The 19,135-nt window shown below is 53.0% G+C and overlaps 1 protein-coding gene across 3 annotated transcripts; it reads left to right on the top strand.

The window, feature by feature from the left end:
• Positions 1-1,708: 1,708 nt before the first annotated feature.
• RNF121 (ring finger protein 121) lies at positions 1,709-17,938 on the top strand. 3 transcript variants are annotated; one of them, XM_030957653.1, is made up of 9 exons: positions 1,709-1,785; positions 7,507-7,544; positions 9,362-9,503; positions 11,239-11,393; positions 11,871-11,978; positions 12,400-12,520; positions 14,494-14,627; positions 16,218-16,319; positions 16,625-17,938. In XM_030957653.1, exons 1-9 carry the CDS (start codon positions 1,729-1,731, stop codon positions 16,743-16,745), a joined length of 978 nt encoding a protein of 325 aa, XP_030813513.1. In that variant the 5' UTR covers positions 1,709-1,728; the 3' UTR covers positions 16,746-17,938. The 3 variants fall into 3 exon arrangements, with proteins under 3 accessions (XP_030813513.1, XP_030813530.1, XP_030813522.1); XM_030957670.1 differs by having other exon boundaries at positions 16,614-17,938; XM_030957662.1 differs by having other exon boundaries at positions 14,494-14,643; positions 16,193-16,319.
• The last annotated feature ends 1,197 nt before the right edge of the window (positions 17,939-19,135 follow it).

Here is a 19,135-nt window from a genome sequence, read left to right as displayed (position 1 = left end):
GGCCATGAGGAGCATCCCACCTCAGACTGCAGAAAGGCACAGCTGTAGTTCCCTGGGGAGCAGTGAGAAGGACAGGGGCAAGGGGGCTCAGAGCTGCTGACCCCATTGTGGGGCATGGCCCTGGCTCCTGCACGGGAGTGGGAACAGGGAAGTATCAACATCAACACAGCCAATGGGACTGGCTCTCTCCAGTCACAGCCCCACACTCTGCTGCCTGCTGTGATCCTTGGGGCAGCCAAGCCAGGGCTGTATGCTGCCCTCACTCAGCAGGTTCTCTGCCTTGGGGTACTTGGGCTCCTGCACACACACCAGGGACATGGCATCATGTACCAACCCCTCCCTAAACACCCTCCCCTCCAGCTCTAGCTTGTTCTGGACATGGGGAGAAGCATGGAATTCTCTGGTAACCTACAGGAACAACATCCCATTTTGAGAGAGCAAGAATTATGTGAATCCTTGCTCTTTAGCTTAACAAGGTGAGGTAGTACTGCACCCTGTTGTGGCCTGACCCACCTCTTCCAAGACCCCAGCAGCTCAGAGGGATCAGCCCCACACCCAGCCCCCCAGATGGAACCCCCAGGCACCTGGGAGGAGAAGGACACCACACAGCTGATTTTAACCGGAGCCATTCAGGAGCCTTTGGAGACAATACTGCCAGAGCTTAACTTCCCTTCGGATGCCTCCAGTGCCTGGTGGGGAGAGAGGAGAGTGATGAGCTTGGGCATCTCCTGGCTTTGGAACCATTCAGCAGCTCCCCAGTCCCATCCCACCGCCTCGGTGCCCCCCAAACCTGCCCCACCACCCCTCAGGTTCCCATCCCAGCAGTAACCCCCAGATCTGAGTCACAATCCCCCAGCTCCCTTCGGCCACTCCTGTGCCCCCAGCTCAGCCCACAGCGCCCCATTCTGCCACCCGGCTACCACCCACAGGCCCCAGCCCTATTCTCCAGTGCCCTCAAGTCCTTACCCGCAGCTCCACGGCCCGTGTTCCCAGAGCCGCGAACAACGCCTCAGCGCTATTCCGCTATCGCTGTAGCTCCCCAGTCGTTCCCCGCTTCCCCAGCCCTGTTAAAGCCCTGGCGCTGCCCCACAGCCTCCCCACGGCATTCGCCAACCCGGTGCCTGACCCCACAACTCCCGACTCACTGTCCGGCCCCATCCACACCGATCTCGGCCGCCCAAGTGACGTGAGCCCCGATCCCCGCCGCTCCCGCCTCCCTTCAGCGCCTCTCCCGACCGCGCTCCGGTTCGGGCCGCGGCCGGGCCCTCTGCGGGGCCTGACGGGACACGCAGCCCCGCGGGGGACGGGACGGGATACGCAGCCCCGCGGGGGACGGGACACGCACGCAGCCCCGCGGGCGCAGATCAGGAGCCATCTGCCACCTGTCCGGAAGAGCGGGCGGTGGTGGCGGAGAGGGGCGGGCGGGGGCAAGGCAGGGCAGCATCGGCACTGCGGGCACGGTGGTGCGAGGCGGTTTGTGCTGCCGGTGCTGCCCACGGGGGTCACGCGTCCCGCTGCGGGCCCACACACGGGGGCCAGGGGCCGGCTGTGACAGCTCACCGCTCTTTTGCGCCCGGAGGGGCGTGTCCGGCAGCCGTCCCGCTTCTCCCCTCTCCTGATTGGTGGCCGGGGCAGCGCCGCGCCCAGCGATTGGCTCAAGGTGCGGCAACTCGCCCGGTGATTGGTGGACGGCGGCGGAAGAGGCTGGCCACTGGGGGGCGGGGCAAGATGGCGGCTGTGCTGGAGGTGGAGGTTGGCGGCCCCGTTGAGCGTGAGGCGGAGGAGGTGCGGGCACGGGGCTGGCGGGGCGCGGTTTGGGCCGAACCGGGTCGGGCAGGGGAGGCGAGGCGCGGACGGGCTGCTTCAGCGCCGTGGGGTGCTATGTGAAGGGCAGACACAGCGGACGTGGGGCCTGGGGGACGCGAGGTCCGGGAGAACGGGGTAGGGACGTGCGCTGAGGGGCTCGGACGGTCCCTGGAATGGGACAGCGGCGACTCTGGGTCACTTTGAGCTTGCAGAGCTTTGGGGAAATGGGTGTGGGGAGTGTTAGGGTGGGGGAGATCCTGGTGTGGGAGGACAGGGGCAGGGTGGCACTGGCAGCTTCGGAGGGGCCATGGGGCAGGGACAGTGCGGGCTCTGGGGGCAGGAGGGCAGCCATGGAGGCATCGCTGTTGTTCACATGCTGGCTTTGAATGTTCCTGGGGATGAAAAATTACAGAACTGGAAAAAAAATCTGTTTGGAAAGATGGAATTGGAAGCGGGTGGGTGCTCTGTCACAGGTACGTGCCACTTTCCGGCACTGCTGCCCTGGGCTTTGCAGTGGCTTTTCACCGTCCCCTGTGCTTTGTGCTTGGGAGGTCTTTTTCCACTTGTAGAGAACCAGGAGAACTTGGTTCCATCCTGTCTGCTCTGTGGGAGCAGCTGCACAGGGGTCATAGTTCACTTAACTTGTGCAGTCAGGTAATTTTTTTTGTGCCTTTCCTCAAGAATTGGTGGTGTGGCTTAAAAATTGTCAGATGCTGGTGGTTGTTTTGGAGAAGATTCCTGGTAGGGCCCAGTTGTGGAGATTCCCTAGTGCGTGGCTGAGCTGTGGGAGCTTGTACCTCCGCCCTGTGCCTTGTGTTGCTGCCAGAGAGTGGTGCAGTGGGGTGTTGGGAGGATTGAATCCCAGATCAGTCACTCTTGAGCTGCTGCTGGTTGTATTTTAAGATACTCCTTGGTGACTTTGTATGTAAAAATGTGAAAGATCCAAATCTCTGATGCTCAGAAGTGAAATTCCCACTTTTCATTCTGTCAGGGCCTGGCAGAGAGGGCATCACAAGGAGGCAGCAAATGAGGAGGTGGATATAGGACTGCTTATCCCTGTGATTCCACAAATTGTTGGGGCAAAACCTGTCTGCTTGTGCTGTCCTGAGGTCTTGGCAGCTCTTTGGGCAGAGCAGTTTGCTGATGAGCCACTCATGGTGGGGACCAGAATAAAGCCAAGTGTCCCATGGCCCTGGCTCTGCCTGTGCAGAGGCAAAAGTTTAATTTCCAGTTATCCAAATGTTTGATCAGTTGGGAGATTTCCGCTCCCTGCTCCTTATTCCTGCGTCTTACAAGCAGGAAAAAATGCAGAATTGAGATTCTAAAATCTCTTCAGACTTTCACTAAAGAGTATGCCTTGTCCCAACCTGCCTTGGTTGCACTTACAGCACTGTGGAGATTTATATTCCTCTTATTTCAGGCTATTCCTGGTAGGTGCTGGGAGACAGAGACTGAAGTTGGGGCAGTGGGAAAGAGAGATCAGGGCTGTTGGTTGCTCTGGAGCTTTGAGCTGAAATCAGCAGCTGCTTATTCTCTGTCCTCAAGGCATTCTTCTTGCCTCCTTTGGAGATTTAGAGCATAAGTGGATTACAGTCAGCTCACAGCATTGTGTGTTTGTCCAGAGATCCTCCCAGCTCCCTGGGCTGGAAGGAATGTGTGCTTTGCTGTTATCCATATCAACAGTCTTTGTGGTTTTCTCGAGGAGGTTATTCTGTGACTGTCCCAGTGGTGGGGATCACAGGTTTGTGGAGGCTTTGGAGATGGGGCAACATCTCCTGCAGGAAACCAGGGAGTGGCACGAGGTTCTTCCAAAGGCCATGATGCCACGTCCAAGGAGAGGATTAGACTTTAGTCCTAGATACCCAGTTTCTCCTAGTCATCACCTGGAGGAGGTTGAGGTTTTTGAGAGGATCATGAATTACAGAGGAGATGGAGAGCAGAAGAATTGTTCTTAAATCCTTTTCTTAAAAACAAAAAGTTTGTCTGAGAGCTGTAGTTGGTGGCACACTGGGTCCACTGTTGGTGTGGCAGCTGAAGGATGCTGAAACAGGAGTAGGCTGGTGTTGAACACTGAGCTGATCTTCAGCTGCTTCAGTCACCCTAAATGTTCTTGTCAAACCCCTCTGTGGTGGTGTTCATAGAGATCCCAGGACAAGGGAAGAGACGAGAATCTTGACTCCATGTTTCAGAAGGCTGATTTATTATTTTATGATATATATTATATTAAAAGAAAATTATATATTAAAACTATACTAAAAGATTAGAAGAAAGGATTTCTTCAGAAGGCTTGAAGGAAAGAAAGGAAGTGGAATGATAACAAAAGCTCAGAGAGTCCGAGACAGCTGGACTGTGATTGGCCATTAATTAAGAACAACCACATGAGACTAATCAAAGGTGCACCTCTTGCATTCCACAGCAGCAGGTAATTATTGTTTTTCTTTTCCTCTGAGGCTTCTCAGCTTCTCAGGAGAAGAATCACAGCAAAGGGATTTTTCAGAACATATCTTGGCTACACCCCTCTTGGTAAGGGAGATTTGGGAGTAGAGGTTCTTCTACCTAGCTGTCTGGGTTAGAAAGAGACCCAAAAGACTCAAAAACTGCATATTAAAATCAGATAACCCCAAACTAGAAGTGGAATGAATGCTTGCTGGCAACAGCAGGTGCTTCCTTCACCGTTCCTGTGCATTTTTAGCTCTAACCCAAAACTTTTGTGCTAAGAGAGTGTGTAGATCAAGGAGGGGTTAACTGGAAGGTCTGGCTCAGGGTGGCTGCTCTGCCAAGTCCTGTCTGACAGTCATCAGATCCCTCTCAACATCCCTTCTGTCATGTCCTGGCCCCCCCTTAATAAAGTTATTTCAGGAGCTTTGAGCTCTGGGGAATCTGGTGAAGCTCACTCCTTGTACTTGAGAGAAAATTGTGTCCAAGACCATGGATCCCTGATTGGCTTGGGAACACAGCTCAGAAGAAGCCTGCTCTGAGCCATGCCAGCAGTGTTTCCACAGGATTTGGAGCTGAGGCATCTTGAATGCATTTGCTGGAAGAATTTGGAGATTCAGGGAAGAGGCTGGTAAATATCCCAGTCTCTAAGATGGGACCAACACTGTGGAGTGGCTGCTGGTGTGGTACAAAGGAGCAAGCTGAGCCACTGTATAGAAATGAAGATTATTGCTGTGGTTGGAAGGTGCTTGTCAAACATCTTCATCCAGCAAGGGTGGGGCAGAGCCTGGGAGGAGTGGGGGTCTCATGGGGGGAGGCAGTGGGGGCACCCAGGTGACTCTCAGAGCTCGTAGAGGGATTGACCTGTGCTGGAGCCAGCAAGCACTAGGGGATTCTCAGAGTCTCCTGTGTGCAGTGACCAGCAAACGTTTTTAGATCTTTTTTCCTGTTTGTTTGGAGCAGTTGTTGCTCCAAATTACATTGCAACTACTGAACTGATGGATCTGGATGTGGCTGCTTTAGGAGCAGAGGTACTGGGGAATTTGGTCAATACAAACACCCATCTTGGTGTCAGGTTGTCACCACTTTCCCTTGGCTTCTGACACAGTTCAGCGAGCTCCAACAAGGATTTTCTTAGCTTTAGATTTTGCATCCAAGTCCTGGAGTGTTTCTTCAGGCCTTGATTCTCAAGGGCTGAATTTCTCACAGGTGTTGCTCTGGGGTGAAGCTCAGCAGATGTTCCACATCAGGCAGATGGATTGCTGTGCTGTGTTTTTCCCTACCTCCTCAGCCTGGGGTAAAATTAGGTGCCAGGGAGGAAACGAGGCAGCTGTGCATCCTCAGCTGAGCCTGGCTGTGATCAGAGCTGCTGCCTGCAGACACTTGTGTGCTGGTGATGGTGACCAGGCAGGTGAGGTGACTGCTGCACCAGTCTATGGAGAGCCTCAGCATAAAGGTTGGATCCAAGCCTGTGGCCCTGTACCCAGTGGGGTGAGGTGGAGCTCGTTCCTGTGTACACATCTCTGGTGTGTGCAGGAAAGAGTGATAACAGTCTGTGTTTGTGGAAACAAGTCTATGGCTTGTTTCCAGCCTTCATCTCCAGTGCCTCAGCAAAACTGGAGTGTCTCCAGCACTGTGAGGATTTATAAACCCCACATGTATGTTCCCAGATGAGCTGCTCTTGATTTAATCTGAGTTTGTGTCTCACCCAGAAAAAGTGATGGGAAGAGCTGTGGGGTTCCCTCCCCAGTGGTGTGGGTCAGGGGGTGCTGCCTGCTCAGTGACCCTGGTGGGGACATGAGGGATGCTGGAGGCTTCTCAGCAGTTAGGTGAAGATATTGTGAAAAATCCCAATCACTTGCTTTTAAAATTTTAAAAGTTTAATAGTAATAAAATGGTTATAAAAATAGTAATGCAATTAGAGTAATAATAATTTGGACAAATTGAATTAGAACAATATGAGACAATAAAGACAAAGAGTTACAGACAGCCGGATACCTTTTTTCTGGGCAGCATGAGCCCAAAAAAGGACACGCGTTAACAGAGGATTAACCCTTAAAAACAATAGCCTGTTACATGTTCATACATCTCATACATGATGCATAAATTCCATTCAAACACAGGATTCTGTCTGGTCATCGTCAACTTCTTCCTCTGAATCCTAACAGCGCCTTCGAGGCGGGAAGAGGTTCATTTCTTCTGATAAGAGGGCAATAAATTCTTTTTCTCTAAAAGATTTAGGTCTCCTGCGGCTGCTATCTGGTGTGAGTGCCTCATCCTTTTCTTAAAAAATATCCCACTTACATAGTTCTTATTTTTACTACAAGACTACATTTATCATATTATTAAAATGTTAATACAGCGCTACTAACCGATACATCAAAATACGTATAGTAAATATCTGCATAGAGCCATATAATATGCACTTTTCACAATATCAAAGGAAAGTTTTGCCCAGAGAAGCTGTAAACTCCCCATCCCTGGAGGTGTTCAAGAGCAGGTTGGGTGGTGCTTGGAGCAACCTGGTCTAGAGGAGGTGTCCCCATGGGAGGAGGGTTGGAGTAAAATGAGCTTTGAGGTCTCTCCAACTCAAAGCATTCTGTGGTTCTATGATTCAATATAAAGCTCCAGGTGAAAGCAGAAATGTGGTGTTGAAACTCCCCTTGCTCCTCCCCTGTCCAAAAGTGAGAGTATTCACACTTTTTGTGAATCTTACTGGGGAAGATGGGATACAAGTATCCATTGTCAATCATCACTAATAACAGCAGCTCCCCTTGCTCTCTGTAGCTCCTGCCTGTGATGTTTGGGATGAATTTCCAATTATCTCAGCAAAACAAGGCCTAAATCTTTCTTTTACTGTGATTTTGAAATCTCTTTGGCATTGATTTGTTGCTGGTGTGTGACATACTGTCCCCTGTCCTGCAGCCTAGTGGGATTTTGGACTCCTACCACTGGTGGGAGCATTGGCTTCCCTGGGATCACCACTCTGTGCCCTGAGACACCTGGCTGGGTTGTGAATGTGGAATTTAAGCCAGTCCTTTTGTTCTGGTCATGTGGGATGTTGGACAGAGCCTCGGCTCCAATAAAATATGGGAGTGTAAGTAAGGTGGAGGAGCAGGGAGAGTCGCTGCTCTTCCTGGGAAGGTGAAGGACAGCTCTGGGCTGTGCTGGCACTGTGGACATTTGGAGGTTTCTTATTTAAAGCATCTGAATCCAGAGTTTCCCAGCAGCTGATTTCATGGATGGTTTTTTTTTTCTCCCTAGATTGATCTTTCACACTTGTCCCCAGAGGAGAGATGGAGGTGAGTTTTGGGAGCTGATTTGGAGCACACAGCTCAACTGAACTCCTGCTACTGAGCAGAGCAAGCAGCAGCACAGCCTGTGATCACAGCAGGGCAGGAAAGGATCACCATTTTTTGATGGGGGGAAGTATGGACTGTCTTAAAAGGCAATAGTTTTTTTTTCTTTTAAACTGCTGCTAAATAAAGAATCACAAAATAGTTAAGGTTGCAAAAGCCCTCTGAGATCATAGAGTCCAACCATTCAACACTGCTGAGGTCACCACTAAACTGTGGCTCCAGGTGCCACATCTACATGTCTGTTCAATCCCTCCGGGGATGGGGACTCCACCACTGCCCTGGGCAGCCTGTGCTTGGGCTGGACAGCCTTTTCTGTGTTGAAATTTTCACAATATCTATCCTAAGTCTCCCCTGGCACAACCTGAGGCCATTTTCTCTTGTCCCATCACTTGTTAGCTGGAAGAAGAGCCCAACCCCCACCTAGGCCCACCCACCTGTCAGGGCCTTGTAGAGAGCAAGAAGATTCCCCCCAGGCCTCCTTTGGTCCAGGCTGAGCCTCCCCAGCTCCCTTGGCCATTCCTCACCAGACTTGTGCTCTTGACCCTTCTCAAGCTCTTTTACCCTTCTCTGGACACTCTCCAGCCCTTCAATATCTGCCTTATAATAAGGGGCTTGAAAAATTCCTCTTTTTTCCTTAGCAAAACCAGTTTAATCCAGATGCTTATTGAAAATCAGAGTCAGACTGGACTCTCAGTATTGCTCCAGCACAGGCTGACTTGCTGGACCAGCTTTATGGAGAAGGGCCTTGGGGTCCTGGTGGAGAACAAAATGTTCCTGAGCCAGCAGTGCCCTGTGTGCCAAGGAGGTCAATGGGATTCTGGGATGCATTGGGAAGAGCATTGCCAGCAAGTCAAAGGAGATGATCCTGCCCCTCTACTTAGCCCTGGTGAGGCACCTCTGGGAGTGCTGTGTCCAGTTCTGAGCTCCTCAGGACAAGAGAGACAGGGAGCTCCTGGAGTGGGTCCTGTGGAGGCTGCAGAGATGATGAGGGGACCGGAGCATCTCTTATGGGGAAAGGCTGAGGGAGCTGGGACTGTTCAGCCTCAAGAGGAGATGACTGACAGGGGACCTCATCAGTGTCTGTCAGCTCTTAATTCCACCGTGTTTTTTGGTCAAACAGCACAAGCTGGGCAAAGAAACCCCAGGTGTCTGGCAAGTATCAGGCTGGAAATCACTTGTTCCAGAATGCTCAGGGTAGAAAGCAGCAATTTGCTGGAGTTTTGGGGATTTTGCCAGATGTCAGCTGTTCCCCCCACTCTCCACCCTGACCCTTCCAGCCTTTCCCTTGTTGGACAAGAGGGAGAACAGTGTTAGTGGTTCCAAAACCAGGCTGAGGCTTTGGTATTGAGAATTAGCATACACTCTGGGTCAAACAGTTGCAGTGTGCTCCAGGAAGGTGCTGCTTGATCAGGAAGGTTGAGAGAGATGACCCCACTGGTGGTCCCTTCTAACCTTGGCCATTGTGGGATTGCACGTTATGCCAACTGTGCACTCCATGTTCATTAGGTCAGGTACATCAGGGGGAGTTCTCCACCTCCTTCACGCTCAGATGGGCAAGATGATGTTCTTGGCTTTCACAGCATAGAAATGAGCTGGTCTCAGAGCACCCTTTTGTCCCTTCCCCTCTGGACTGTTCACAAACACAATTCTTCTTAGTGCTGTTATTCCATGTGCTCTTCCTGGCTCTCCTGAGGTGTTTGTAGCCCAGCCTGCAGCCTGCACCAGCGTGCTCTTCAGCCTCCTTTTCCTGGTTGTTGCAGGGTGGAGCATGTCCGGATGCATGCCAGGCACCGCGGGCACGAGGCGATGCATGCCGAGATGGTGCTCATCCTCATTGCCACCCTCGTGGTGGCACAGCTCCTCCTGGTGCAGTGGAAGCAGCGGCACCCTCGCTCCTACAATGTAAGTTATCCCCACAGCCAGTCTGCCTCCCACGCTGCATGGGAGTGCTGAGCAATGCCCTCCTTTTGCTGATGAGGAAAGTGTTCCTGGTTTTCCTATTGTCTGGTGTTGATTCTCTTGTTTCTCCCAGTGGGTGGGATTCCAGCTGGGGATGAGGATGGATGACTCGGAAGACCTCAGGTTTCTGTTGGAAACGATGCAGATAACTCAGTGTGGCGTAGTGCTTTCAATCAGGGATGGACAAGCAGATCTTGGAGGTTGTCCTGAGGGAAGCTGCATTTTGTGGGTGCTTCCTTGGAAGCAGTGGGGGCTTCTTGCTGCTGGCAGCCTGGGTTTGATGGCTCCTGTAATGTCTGTAGAGCATGACACAGCACAAAGCACCAAGATTCCATCAGAAGGGTGCATAAGAGCAATTTATTCTAGCAACGGGTTGCCTTTATGGTTTTTCAAGGTATTTGCATTTACTTAACAGACACATTCACTGCCCATTGGTCATAAGAAAGAAACAAAACTCTCAGTAGATGAAAAGGAGCCACCTCATTCTGTGAGCCAGCTAGAGTCCGTATCTCTTAACTTTCTCTCCTTCGTCACGTTGCCATGGTGACAGCCTTGGTGTCTTCCTCGAGAGAGATACGAGGCTTTCCTTATCTTCAGGAAGCCTTCACTGGCTCACAAGAGCAGCACAAAATGCCTTTCCTACACTGCAGCACTCTGCTGAGCAGACCTGCCACTTGCTGATGCCACCAGCTTGTCTGGGTCTGTTAGTTACCTGAAGCAACTTCCTGGTCATAGTAATAATATTGATTTAATGTTTCCAGCTAGCACCTGTAGTCCTCTGTGAACTTTAAACCAAACCTGTTTGCCTGTTTCCCTCCAGCAGCACTGTGGGAGCTCAGCTGCACAGCTGGTAGATCCTTTTGGGAATAGGCTGTAGTGCAGAGGCAAGCCCAAACCTTCTTGCCTTGTGTAATTCCTGTCTGAGGTGTCTGTGGTTGCAGCATTGGGATCCTGAGAAGGTGAAGCTTTATGTAGCTGCCTTACAACAACTAGTTGTGTGTATCATCTCCCATACATTCCTCTGGAGATGATTCCTCTGGTTCTCCTGCCAGCTGTACCCTTTGCTCCCAAAAATCACGTGGCTGCTGCCTCTGACTCCCTCACAAAACCATGGAACTGTGTGAGTTGGAAAAACCCTTTGAGAGCATTGAGTCCAGCTGTTACTCCTGCACTGCCAAGCCCTGCACTAAACCTTGTCCTCCGGTGCCACATCCACACAGCTTTTAAATCCCTCCAGGGATGTTGACTCCATCACTGTCACAGGCAGCCTGTGCCAGGGTTTCACCACCCTTTCTGGGAAGAAATTTTCCCAATATGCAACCTTAACCTTCTCTAGCAAAACTTGAGGCCTTTTCCTAGTGTCCTGTCACTTGTTTCCTGGGAGGACAGACCGAGCCCCACTTGGCTATAACCTCTTTCTGGGTAGATGCAGAGAGCTGGAAGGTCCTCTCTGAGCTTTCTTTTCTCCAGGCTGAGCCTCCCCAGCTCCCTCAGATGCTCCCTATCCGACTCATGTGCTGAGCTTTGAGCTCTTCTCTAGGTGCCACAGGTCAAACCTCCCCAGGTTCCTGGTGCAATCCAGGGCCATTTGATGCAGGCAGGAGAATGGCTGACAGTGTGTTTCTGATGTCTGAAGAGCAGGGAATGAGCTCCAAATGCCTTTCCTCTATTCCTGCAGATGGTGACCCTCTTCCAGATGTGGGTAGTACCTCTGTATTTCACTATCAAGCTGAACTGGTGGCGGTTCCTGGTGATCTGGGTGCTCTTCTCAGCAGTCACAGCTTTTGTCACCTTCCGGGCAACTCGAAAGCCTCTGGTACAGACAACACCCAGGTTTGTCTGCTATTCCTGGGAAACTCCTCAGCCCCAGGGTAACCATTACAAGGATCTCTTTCCAGTTTCCCTGCACAGATGTGTGTTGAGCTTTGCACCCTGGCAGTGTGAGAGCCCTGCACATGTGAAAGGGTGTGAAGCACTTAGCTGGCAGCCAGCCCAATATACCTGGTACCTGGGTGGGGAGTGGAAAGATGGAGTCCATGTGGGGTGGTGTCCTCACCCAAGGCATTCCCAGCATGCAGCACGCTTCCTTATAGCCTTTGGAGATCATGAGGATTCTATTTTGGAAGTCAAGACTGTGAGCAGCCCAAGACAGGTTGAATTAGGAAAGTAAAGCTCTTGCCCGTGTGTAGGGGTAGGTGGAGTGTCTGCAAAAACACAACAGGTGTGAAAAATAAAACTCTTCAGATGACTGGCATACTTTTATTCAGGGAAAAATGAAGTAACGAAATTCTTTGTTTTAATTCTTTACAGGCTGGTTTATAAATGGTTTCTACTAATATACAAGATCAGCTATGCCACTGGGATCGTGGGGTACATGGCTGTCATGTTTACGCTTTTTGGACTTAACCTGTTATTCAGGTGAGTGAATCTTTCAGCTCCCACTCCTTGGGCAATGGGGTGGAACACACCTTTGGCTATTACTCTGGAAAATCAGTTTACTTGGCAATCTGATTAATGGGGCCAAAGAGACTGTCCTTTCACTCCTGGGAGGATGACAGGTGAAGTGCTGGTACCTGAACTGGTCGGGGTTGCTGGAGAGCCCTTCTTCCAGCTCACTTGTTGGAAGCTCCCCCAGCTCTGGGGGCAGCAGTGGCTTTTTTTTTTTTTTTTGCTATACTGCAAGAAGCAGCCGGTGCATGGGTGGTGGCAGAAGACTCTAGCCCAAACCAGCTTCATCATTAGAGAGTTTGACTGCTTCTCTGGAATAATACATTCTCTAGAATATGATTACAGTGGCTTTGCCTGCAAAAAAAACCAGTTGCTGGTTTTTCTGTTGTAGAATCAAACCAGAAGATGCGATGGACTTTGGCATCTCCCTCCTCTTCTATGGTCTTTACTACGGAGTGCTGGAGCGGGACTTTGCTGAGATGTGTGCGGATTACATGGCCTCAACCATCGGGGTGAGTTCACGGTGGATTGTACCCCAGGCCAGAGGTGTGCCCCATATCAGGAGGCCTGAAACATGTTGGGCTCTGCAGCAGCTTTGGCTTCCCTCAATTGGGAATTCCCCCCCTCAAGGAAGGGTCCCTGGATCTAATATAGTAAGAGTTTCTCTGAGATCCTTCCTGAAGAGCGCAGCCTCTGCAGGGTTCCATCTTCAGGACAAGAAGTCCTTTCCTCTGAGGGTGGTGAGACACTGGCAGAGATTCCCCAGAGAATCTGTGGCTGCCCCATCCCCTGGAAGTGCACCAGGCCAGATTGGATGAAGTTTGTAACAACCTGGATTAGTGGAAGGTGTCCCTGCCCATGGAAGGAGATTGAACTGGGTGACCTTCAAGGTCCCTTCCAACCCAAGCCATTTTCTGATTCTATGGAGAAGTGGAATGATCTGTTTAGCCCTGCTAAACTGACAAATATTTATTTTCCTGGGCATTTAAAATCTCCAGTGAACACTCCCATTTCTGACACCACTGTGCTTGCATTAACTTGTCACCTGCAGCCACCAGAGAAGGATTCACACTGTGGGCTTCCTTCCTTGTACGTGCTGCAACTTTAGCTGTCCCTGTGGACAGAGGATGCAGTGGCCTAAAATCTGTAGCCCACTCACCTGGTATCAAAATAACCCACTCCACCAAAAATACATGACCTAGGACACCAGTGGAGTAGGTCATGTTTCTTCTTTTCAGCAGCTGTTTAGGGTCTTGGACTTTGTGTTTCCATCTTTCTGAGCTTTCTGCTGCTGCTTCTTGAGGTTCTGCTCCATCCCCTGGCCTGCCACACTGGGACACCTTGGCACAGGGTGTCTCTTAGATTCTCAGGGCTCTGTTGGATGTTCACAGCAAAGCTGTGCCAGGGCTCTGCCAGAGGCATGTTTTGCTAATGGTACTAAACCAGGAGGAGCTGCGACCTCCTTGGAGAGAGAGCTGGGCAAGCTCTAGCTGTATGAAATTTAACAGGGGCCAGATTCCCTGCCTGGGATGGTGTAATCCTGGTTATAGGTACAAATTTGGGAACAAAAGTCCAGAGAGAGTTCTATGGAAAGGGATTAGGAGTTAGGGTTGACAGCAAGTTGAATATGAGCCAGTAGTGTGTCCTGACAGCTAAAAGGGGCCAGCTGTGTCCTGGGGTGCATCAGGCACAACATCAATGTGTGGCTAGGGGAGGTGATTGTCCAGCCATGAGGAAAGGGAGTGAAGCTGAATTGGGGGGGTGCAGATTGTACATGGGGTAAAGGTTATTTACCCAGAGGGAACAGGCTCCCCAGAGACATGATCATGTCATCAACTCTGCCAGAGTTCAAAAAGTCCCTTAGTCATATGGTTTAGTTTTAGGTAGTGCAGTGGAGCAGGGAGTTTGACTCAATGATCCTGGGGGGTCCCTTGCAGGTGGAGTGTGTGGGACCTGGTTTTGTGACTGCTGTCTCCGTGGTACGTCAGCTGTGTGCTGAGCCATGAGGTTGGGAAATGGAGAGGGGTGGCTGCTCTCTCTGTGCTTTGCTGAATGAGTGTCAGGGACCTGCAGGGCTGGAGGTGGGGGCTGTATCTGACTGGCAGCCCAAGGTTGTTATTTTGGGTCAAAGCTGTGACCTCCAGCTTGTCCTGCTCTCTCCTCCAGTCTCTGCCCTGGGTGCATGGCCCTGGCAGGCAGCTGAAAACCCACCTGGCTGTTGGGAAGCAGAGAGGGCTGGCCCCTCGACAGACGGAGGGGATGCATGGGGCTGGGGTGTGACAGGCCACTGCATCACTGAGCAGCTGTCCAGTTGTAGTTGTTTCCCACAGCTGGACCTGTAACCAGGTTTTTAAGCCCCAAAGGCCAAGGCTGGACTCCTGGGGTGCTGAGCCCCGCCCTCCTTAGAGCTTAGCTGTGCCACCACGGGTATGGGACGCATGGCCTGCCACTGTCACTGCTCTCCCTCTGCTCTGCCCTCGCTCAGTTCTACAGCGCCTCAGGGATGCCCACCAAGCACCTCTCTGACAGCGTCTGTGCCGTCTGTGGCCAGCAGATCTTCGTGGATGTCAACGAGGAAGGGATCATTGAGAACACCTACCGCCTCTCCTGCAACCACGTGTATCCTTCTCTGCAGGTGCCAGCCCCCTGCCTCACTGGCCCCACGCTGGGGTGGGCAGCAGGGAGCTCCTGCCCCATGGCTTCTCCCGTGCTGGGTGAAGAAATGCCTGTTCTGGGAAGCGAGGCTGTCCGGCTGACTTTGCATGTGATCTGTGCCTGTGTCATCACTGACTTGGCATGGGAAGAGGTGTCCCTGAAATTACTTCGTTGCCACTCCCAAGTGGTTGTTTCCTCTTCCTTCTCATCCCCAGCTCCCTCTGCTGAGTCATGGAGCTGCACCTCAGTTTTTACCTGCTTTTGACAAATCTGCTGTGACCCATCTGCCTGGCAGTGCCCCCAGCAGATATTCTCGGCGGAGATGATGGTGTGAGGTCAGGGCATGAGGCATCCCTGCTCCATGCCACACTGGCCCCTCATCAGAGACACATTGCAGTGGGTCCCGAGTGTCTGTAAGGAAGAACTGTGGGGAAACACTGCTGGCCCCCTCTGAAAACAGCCCCCTGGTCCAGCACTGCTGATTGCTACCTGCTCTGGCCACAGCCCAGCAGCTTCCTCCTTCTCCAGAACTCCTCCAGAGTTTCCAGCACGCTGGACTCACTCAGCTCTTCCTGTCAGCTGATTGATGAGAAGTGGGTTTTGAAACTGGAAGTCCTGGTTAGTGCTCAGTCTCAGCTGAGGTGGCACGTTGGGGTTTTTTCCTGATGGTGACTCAGTGTAGACATGGGATGTCCTCTGGCACTATGTGTTTAGCTGCCTGTGAGGTGGTTTCCAAACTGGGCTTGAGCAAAGGTCATGCTGGCAGAACAGGAGCCTAAATTTAACTCTTGGGAGCTGTTGGTGAGATTTATGGCTGACACTGTGCAAGGGCCTGGGACTGCAGCAGCTTGGGGTGGTGTGGCTGCCAGAGGAGCTGGTTGGTGTTCCTGGTGGTCCTCAAGGGTGATGGCTGGCTGGGCACTCCTGCATCTATGGCTCCAGGGCTGACAAGGAAGTGACTCCTGTTGCTGCTACCTGGCATTCTTCCATGTTTTGAGCAGCAGAGATATTCTGGGAAAAGTCTGTTTGCTCTGTGACACCCCTGTACGTGGCAGAGTCATCTGCAGCCACCTCATATTTTCCTGTAACTTTTTCAGGCTGTGCTCAGGTTGTGCAAATCCTTTTGACAGAGCATAGCAAGCACTTGTAAGTCAGACCCTTACTTACAGAGAAATTCCTTAAATGTTAATTCCAGGAAGCCTTTGAAGAAGGCTTCCAAAATGCATGCAGTTCACAGAGCTCTCCCAGGCTGTCCAAACCTTCTCAGTGCTTGGGCACCATCACTGAAGAGTTTCAGTCTCCCTGGTGCCCATGCATGGGTCAGGGCCTTCATGCTGCCACCCTGGCTCTGTTCTGCTGCCCCATTAACTCCTTCCGCTGTCCTGGAAGCTGCTGCACCTTCTAGGAAAGGGCTGTGGTTGTGCAATGCACCATCCTCACATGGGGGGATGTTTCCATGGCTCTGGGGGGACTTCCTTGGCCTTGGTGGTTTCCTCCACACTGAGCCATGTATCCCCCTCTTCTTCCAGTTCCCCTTAACGTGCCACTCCCCAGGTTCCATGAGTTCTGCATCCGGGGCTGGTGCATTGTCGGGAAGAAGCAGACGTGTCCATACTGCAAAGAGAAGGTGGATCTCAAGAGGATGTTCAGTAATCCGTATCCTTTCTCCTGCTGCGAGCCAGCACTTTGGGAAGGGAAGCAGTGGGTAAAGCACACCTGCCTGGCACCCTCAGTAGGTCGCTGCAGCACGTGGCTCTGGCAGAGACCCTGCAAAACCCAGGGCAAGCCTGGCCACAGCCGTCCCTCCATGAGGACTCATGTCTGTCCTTCCTGGTTGCTTGTCCATCCCTTTGGGCACCTGTATTCTCTGTCCCTGCTTTGGGGCACCTTTGGGTGGCTTCTGGGTGGGCCATGCTTCTCTCATCCATTTCCCCACAACTCTTTAACTCTTTCCTGCCCAGCTGGGAGAGGCCTCACGTCATGTACGGGCAGCTGCTGGACTGGCTGCGCTACTTGGTGGCCTGGCAGCCGGTGATCATCGGACTGGTCCAGGGAATCAACTACATCCTGGGGCTGGAGTAAGGGCAGGTGGTGGGGAGCCGCGGAACCACGAGAGGACATTGCCACCAGGGATGCTGGCTTTGCTCCGTCACCTCTCAGGACCTTGGCCACCACCAAGGACAGCAACATCAGGGCCCCTCCTGCTGGGGCTAGGGGAGGACTTTTTTAAAAAGCAATTATTTTAATGAGCATATTTAAAACTTTCTATTGCAGCCAAAAAGAGACGCTTGTCCCCTTTCCCTGTCCCTGTCCAGCCCTTTGCAGCGCCCTGCTGGGCTGAGCTTTGGGCTGGGGGCTGTTCTCCAGCTCCTTCCTGCCACTCTGTCAGGGGAGGTCATGACAGAGAAGGGCCAAGGCTTTGTCAGCTCCCAACGCCAGCACCCTGGAGCAGCCTTGCTGGCAGCGAGGATGGGATATGGGGGCTGCAGAGGACAGGCTGGAGCCCAGTGCCCTGAAAGAGGGGCTGAAGGTCACCTGGCTACCCCCAGCTGCCAGGTCCGCTCTGGGCGCCCCGGGTATGCTAGCAGGAACCAGGCTGCTCTCCAGCATGGTGATGGTGGGCTCTGCCTCGGGGAACCCTTTTATATGCTCCCAAATTTTCTGTGTTCCTCCCTGGAGTTCAGCAGTGTCCTCTGACTGCTCAGGGGGGGTCAGCCAAGGCATGGGGTGGGGCCAGTGCTGCTCCTCTCTGTGCCCTTGTGGGTGATGGTGACGGTACGTCAGGAGCAGCCAAGAGCAGGTGCCCCTGCCCCGGGCGCAGGTCCGCCCTCACTGCGTATTGCTCTTGGCACTGGAATAAAAGGGATGGCGCGAAGGTTGGGCTGGTGCTGGTGTTTCCCTGCCCCAGCATTACTCCATGACATCCTCCTGGCCTTGCTGGTAGGAGCCATGCCAAAGTCCTACTGGGGCAAGCGGGCTTGGGCTCAATTTTTGGTAGTGGGTGGGGTAAAGTCCCCAATCCCAGGGCCAGCGGTGGTATTTTGGCATGTGGAGACTTGAGGCATATTCCCTGAGGGCACTGGGGTCTGGTGGAGGGCTACCAGGCAGCTCCTGGGTCAGGGGATTTGGGAAGTGGCCACAGTGCTGACATGGCTGTGTGGGCTGTGTTCCCCCTGGGGAACCCCAGCACCGTGCTGAATCCTCTGAGTTTTCTTTTGATGGAAACCACATTGCAGTGTTGTGCCAAACACCAAAATAAGAGCCCTGGAAATGGAGATGTGGCCCTGGGTTTTTCTTGATCGTCTTCCTTGCTGCAGGGCATGGAAGGTTCCTCCTTTCATCTCTCCTAGGAGAAGGATATTGGATGGATGATGACCAAGCACCCATCTGCATTCCCTGCTCGCCTTTTTCACCCTGTAGCATCCAGAGCTAAGTTGGTTGGTGTTGGTGGGAGCAGGAAGGTGGCAGAGGAGCTGGGTGCTGCCCTGGGAGCTGCCTCTGGTTCATCACTGCCCATTTGACACCTGTGGTTGCTGTAAGGAGGATGCAGCCACTGGGGCCTTATCCCAGCAGGAGGCTGGGAACGTATTGCACTTGCCAGGTCTCCAAGATAACACTCCTGTTCCTGTCACCTTCCTCCTCTGCTGGGAGTGGATAACAAAACTCGCTGACAGTTCAGGGACTATTTTCCAGGACTTGCCAGGGCCTGTGACTCAGGTGGCTGCTTCTGCCCTATTGCTGTATCTGCACTGGCTCCCAGCCTTGATGCTGCTGGGGAGTGGGGTATAGGGCCTGGCCCCTGGTTTTGTAACCAGTGGGTTGTCAAAACCACATCTGCTGTCAAGGGGCTGGCTCTGGGGGTGGGGGACTGCTGTGAGACACAGGAGATGGCTTCTTGCAGCCAAGAACTGAAGCCCTGGGGGTTTCTATCCGCTAAGCTGTTGTCCTCCCCCAGCTGGGACACCCAGGGGCCAACACCCAGGCTCTGCCAGCCACTGTTGTACTCAGTCTCCTGGGGGCTTCACCCACCTTCCTCCTGTGCAGACCCTGCCTTGTCCCTGATCCCAAAGCATCGGGGAGCAAACCAGCCTGTTCAGAATCCCGTGATGCTCAGCCAGCGCCCCATGTGCTGGACATTGGGGGGCCCAGCTGTGCCCCACATCCCTGTCGAGCCCATGGCTGCTCCCCCAGGGGCGGGGGGCGGTTATGGGATGCGATCACGGGAGTGCCTGCGGGATGTGGGATGTGTATCCCCCGGGGCAGGCGACACAGAGCGCAGGGGGCATGGAGTGCTGGGGACACAAGGCATGTTCGGGGGGCTCGGGGACATGGACATCGACACACAGCAGCGTCCAGGTGCGGGTCCCCGTGCGGTGGCGTGGCGGGGCCGGGGCGCGGGCGGCTCCCGGTGAGTCACGGCGCTGCCTCTCGCCCCGCCCCGCGCCGCCTCATAAAGCTCCGCCGAGCCGAGC

The sequence above is a fragment of the Camarhynchus parvulus genome, chromosome 1 (assembly GCF_901933205.1).
Source record: "Camarhynchus parvulus chromosome 1, STF_HiC, whole genome shotgun sequence".
Classification (NCBI taxonomy): Eukaryota; Metazoa; Chordata; class Aves; order Passeriformes; family Thraupidae; genus Camarhynchus; species Camarhynchus parvulus.
The sequence above is the reverse complement of the archived record's forward strand: the minus strand, read 5'-3'. Positions and strand labels throughout refer to the sequence as shown.

Coding starts and splice junctions, on each gene's coding strand:
- RNF121 (XM_030957653.1), top strand. CDS start 1,729: ATGGCGGCTGTGCTGGAGGTGGAGGTTGGCGGCCCCGTTGAGCGTGAG. Junction 1,786..7,506: donor TTGAGCGTGAGGCGGAGGAG/GTGCGGGCACGG, acceptor TTTTCTCCCTAG/ATTGATCTTTCACACTTGTC. Junction 14,628..16,217: donor CGCCTCTCCTGCAACCACGT/GTATCCTTCTCT, acceptor GCCACTCCCCAG/GTTCCATGAGTTCTGCATCC.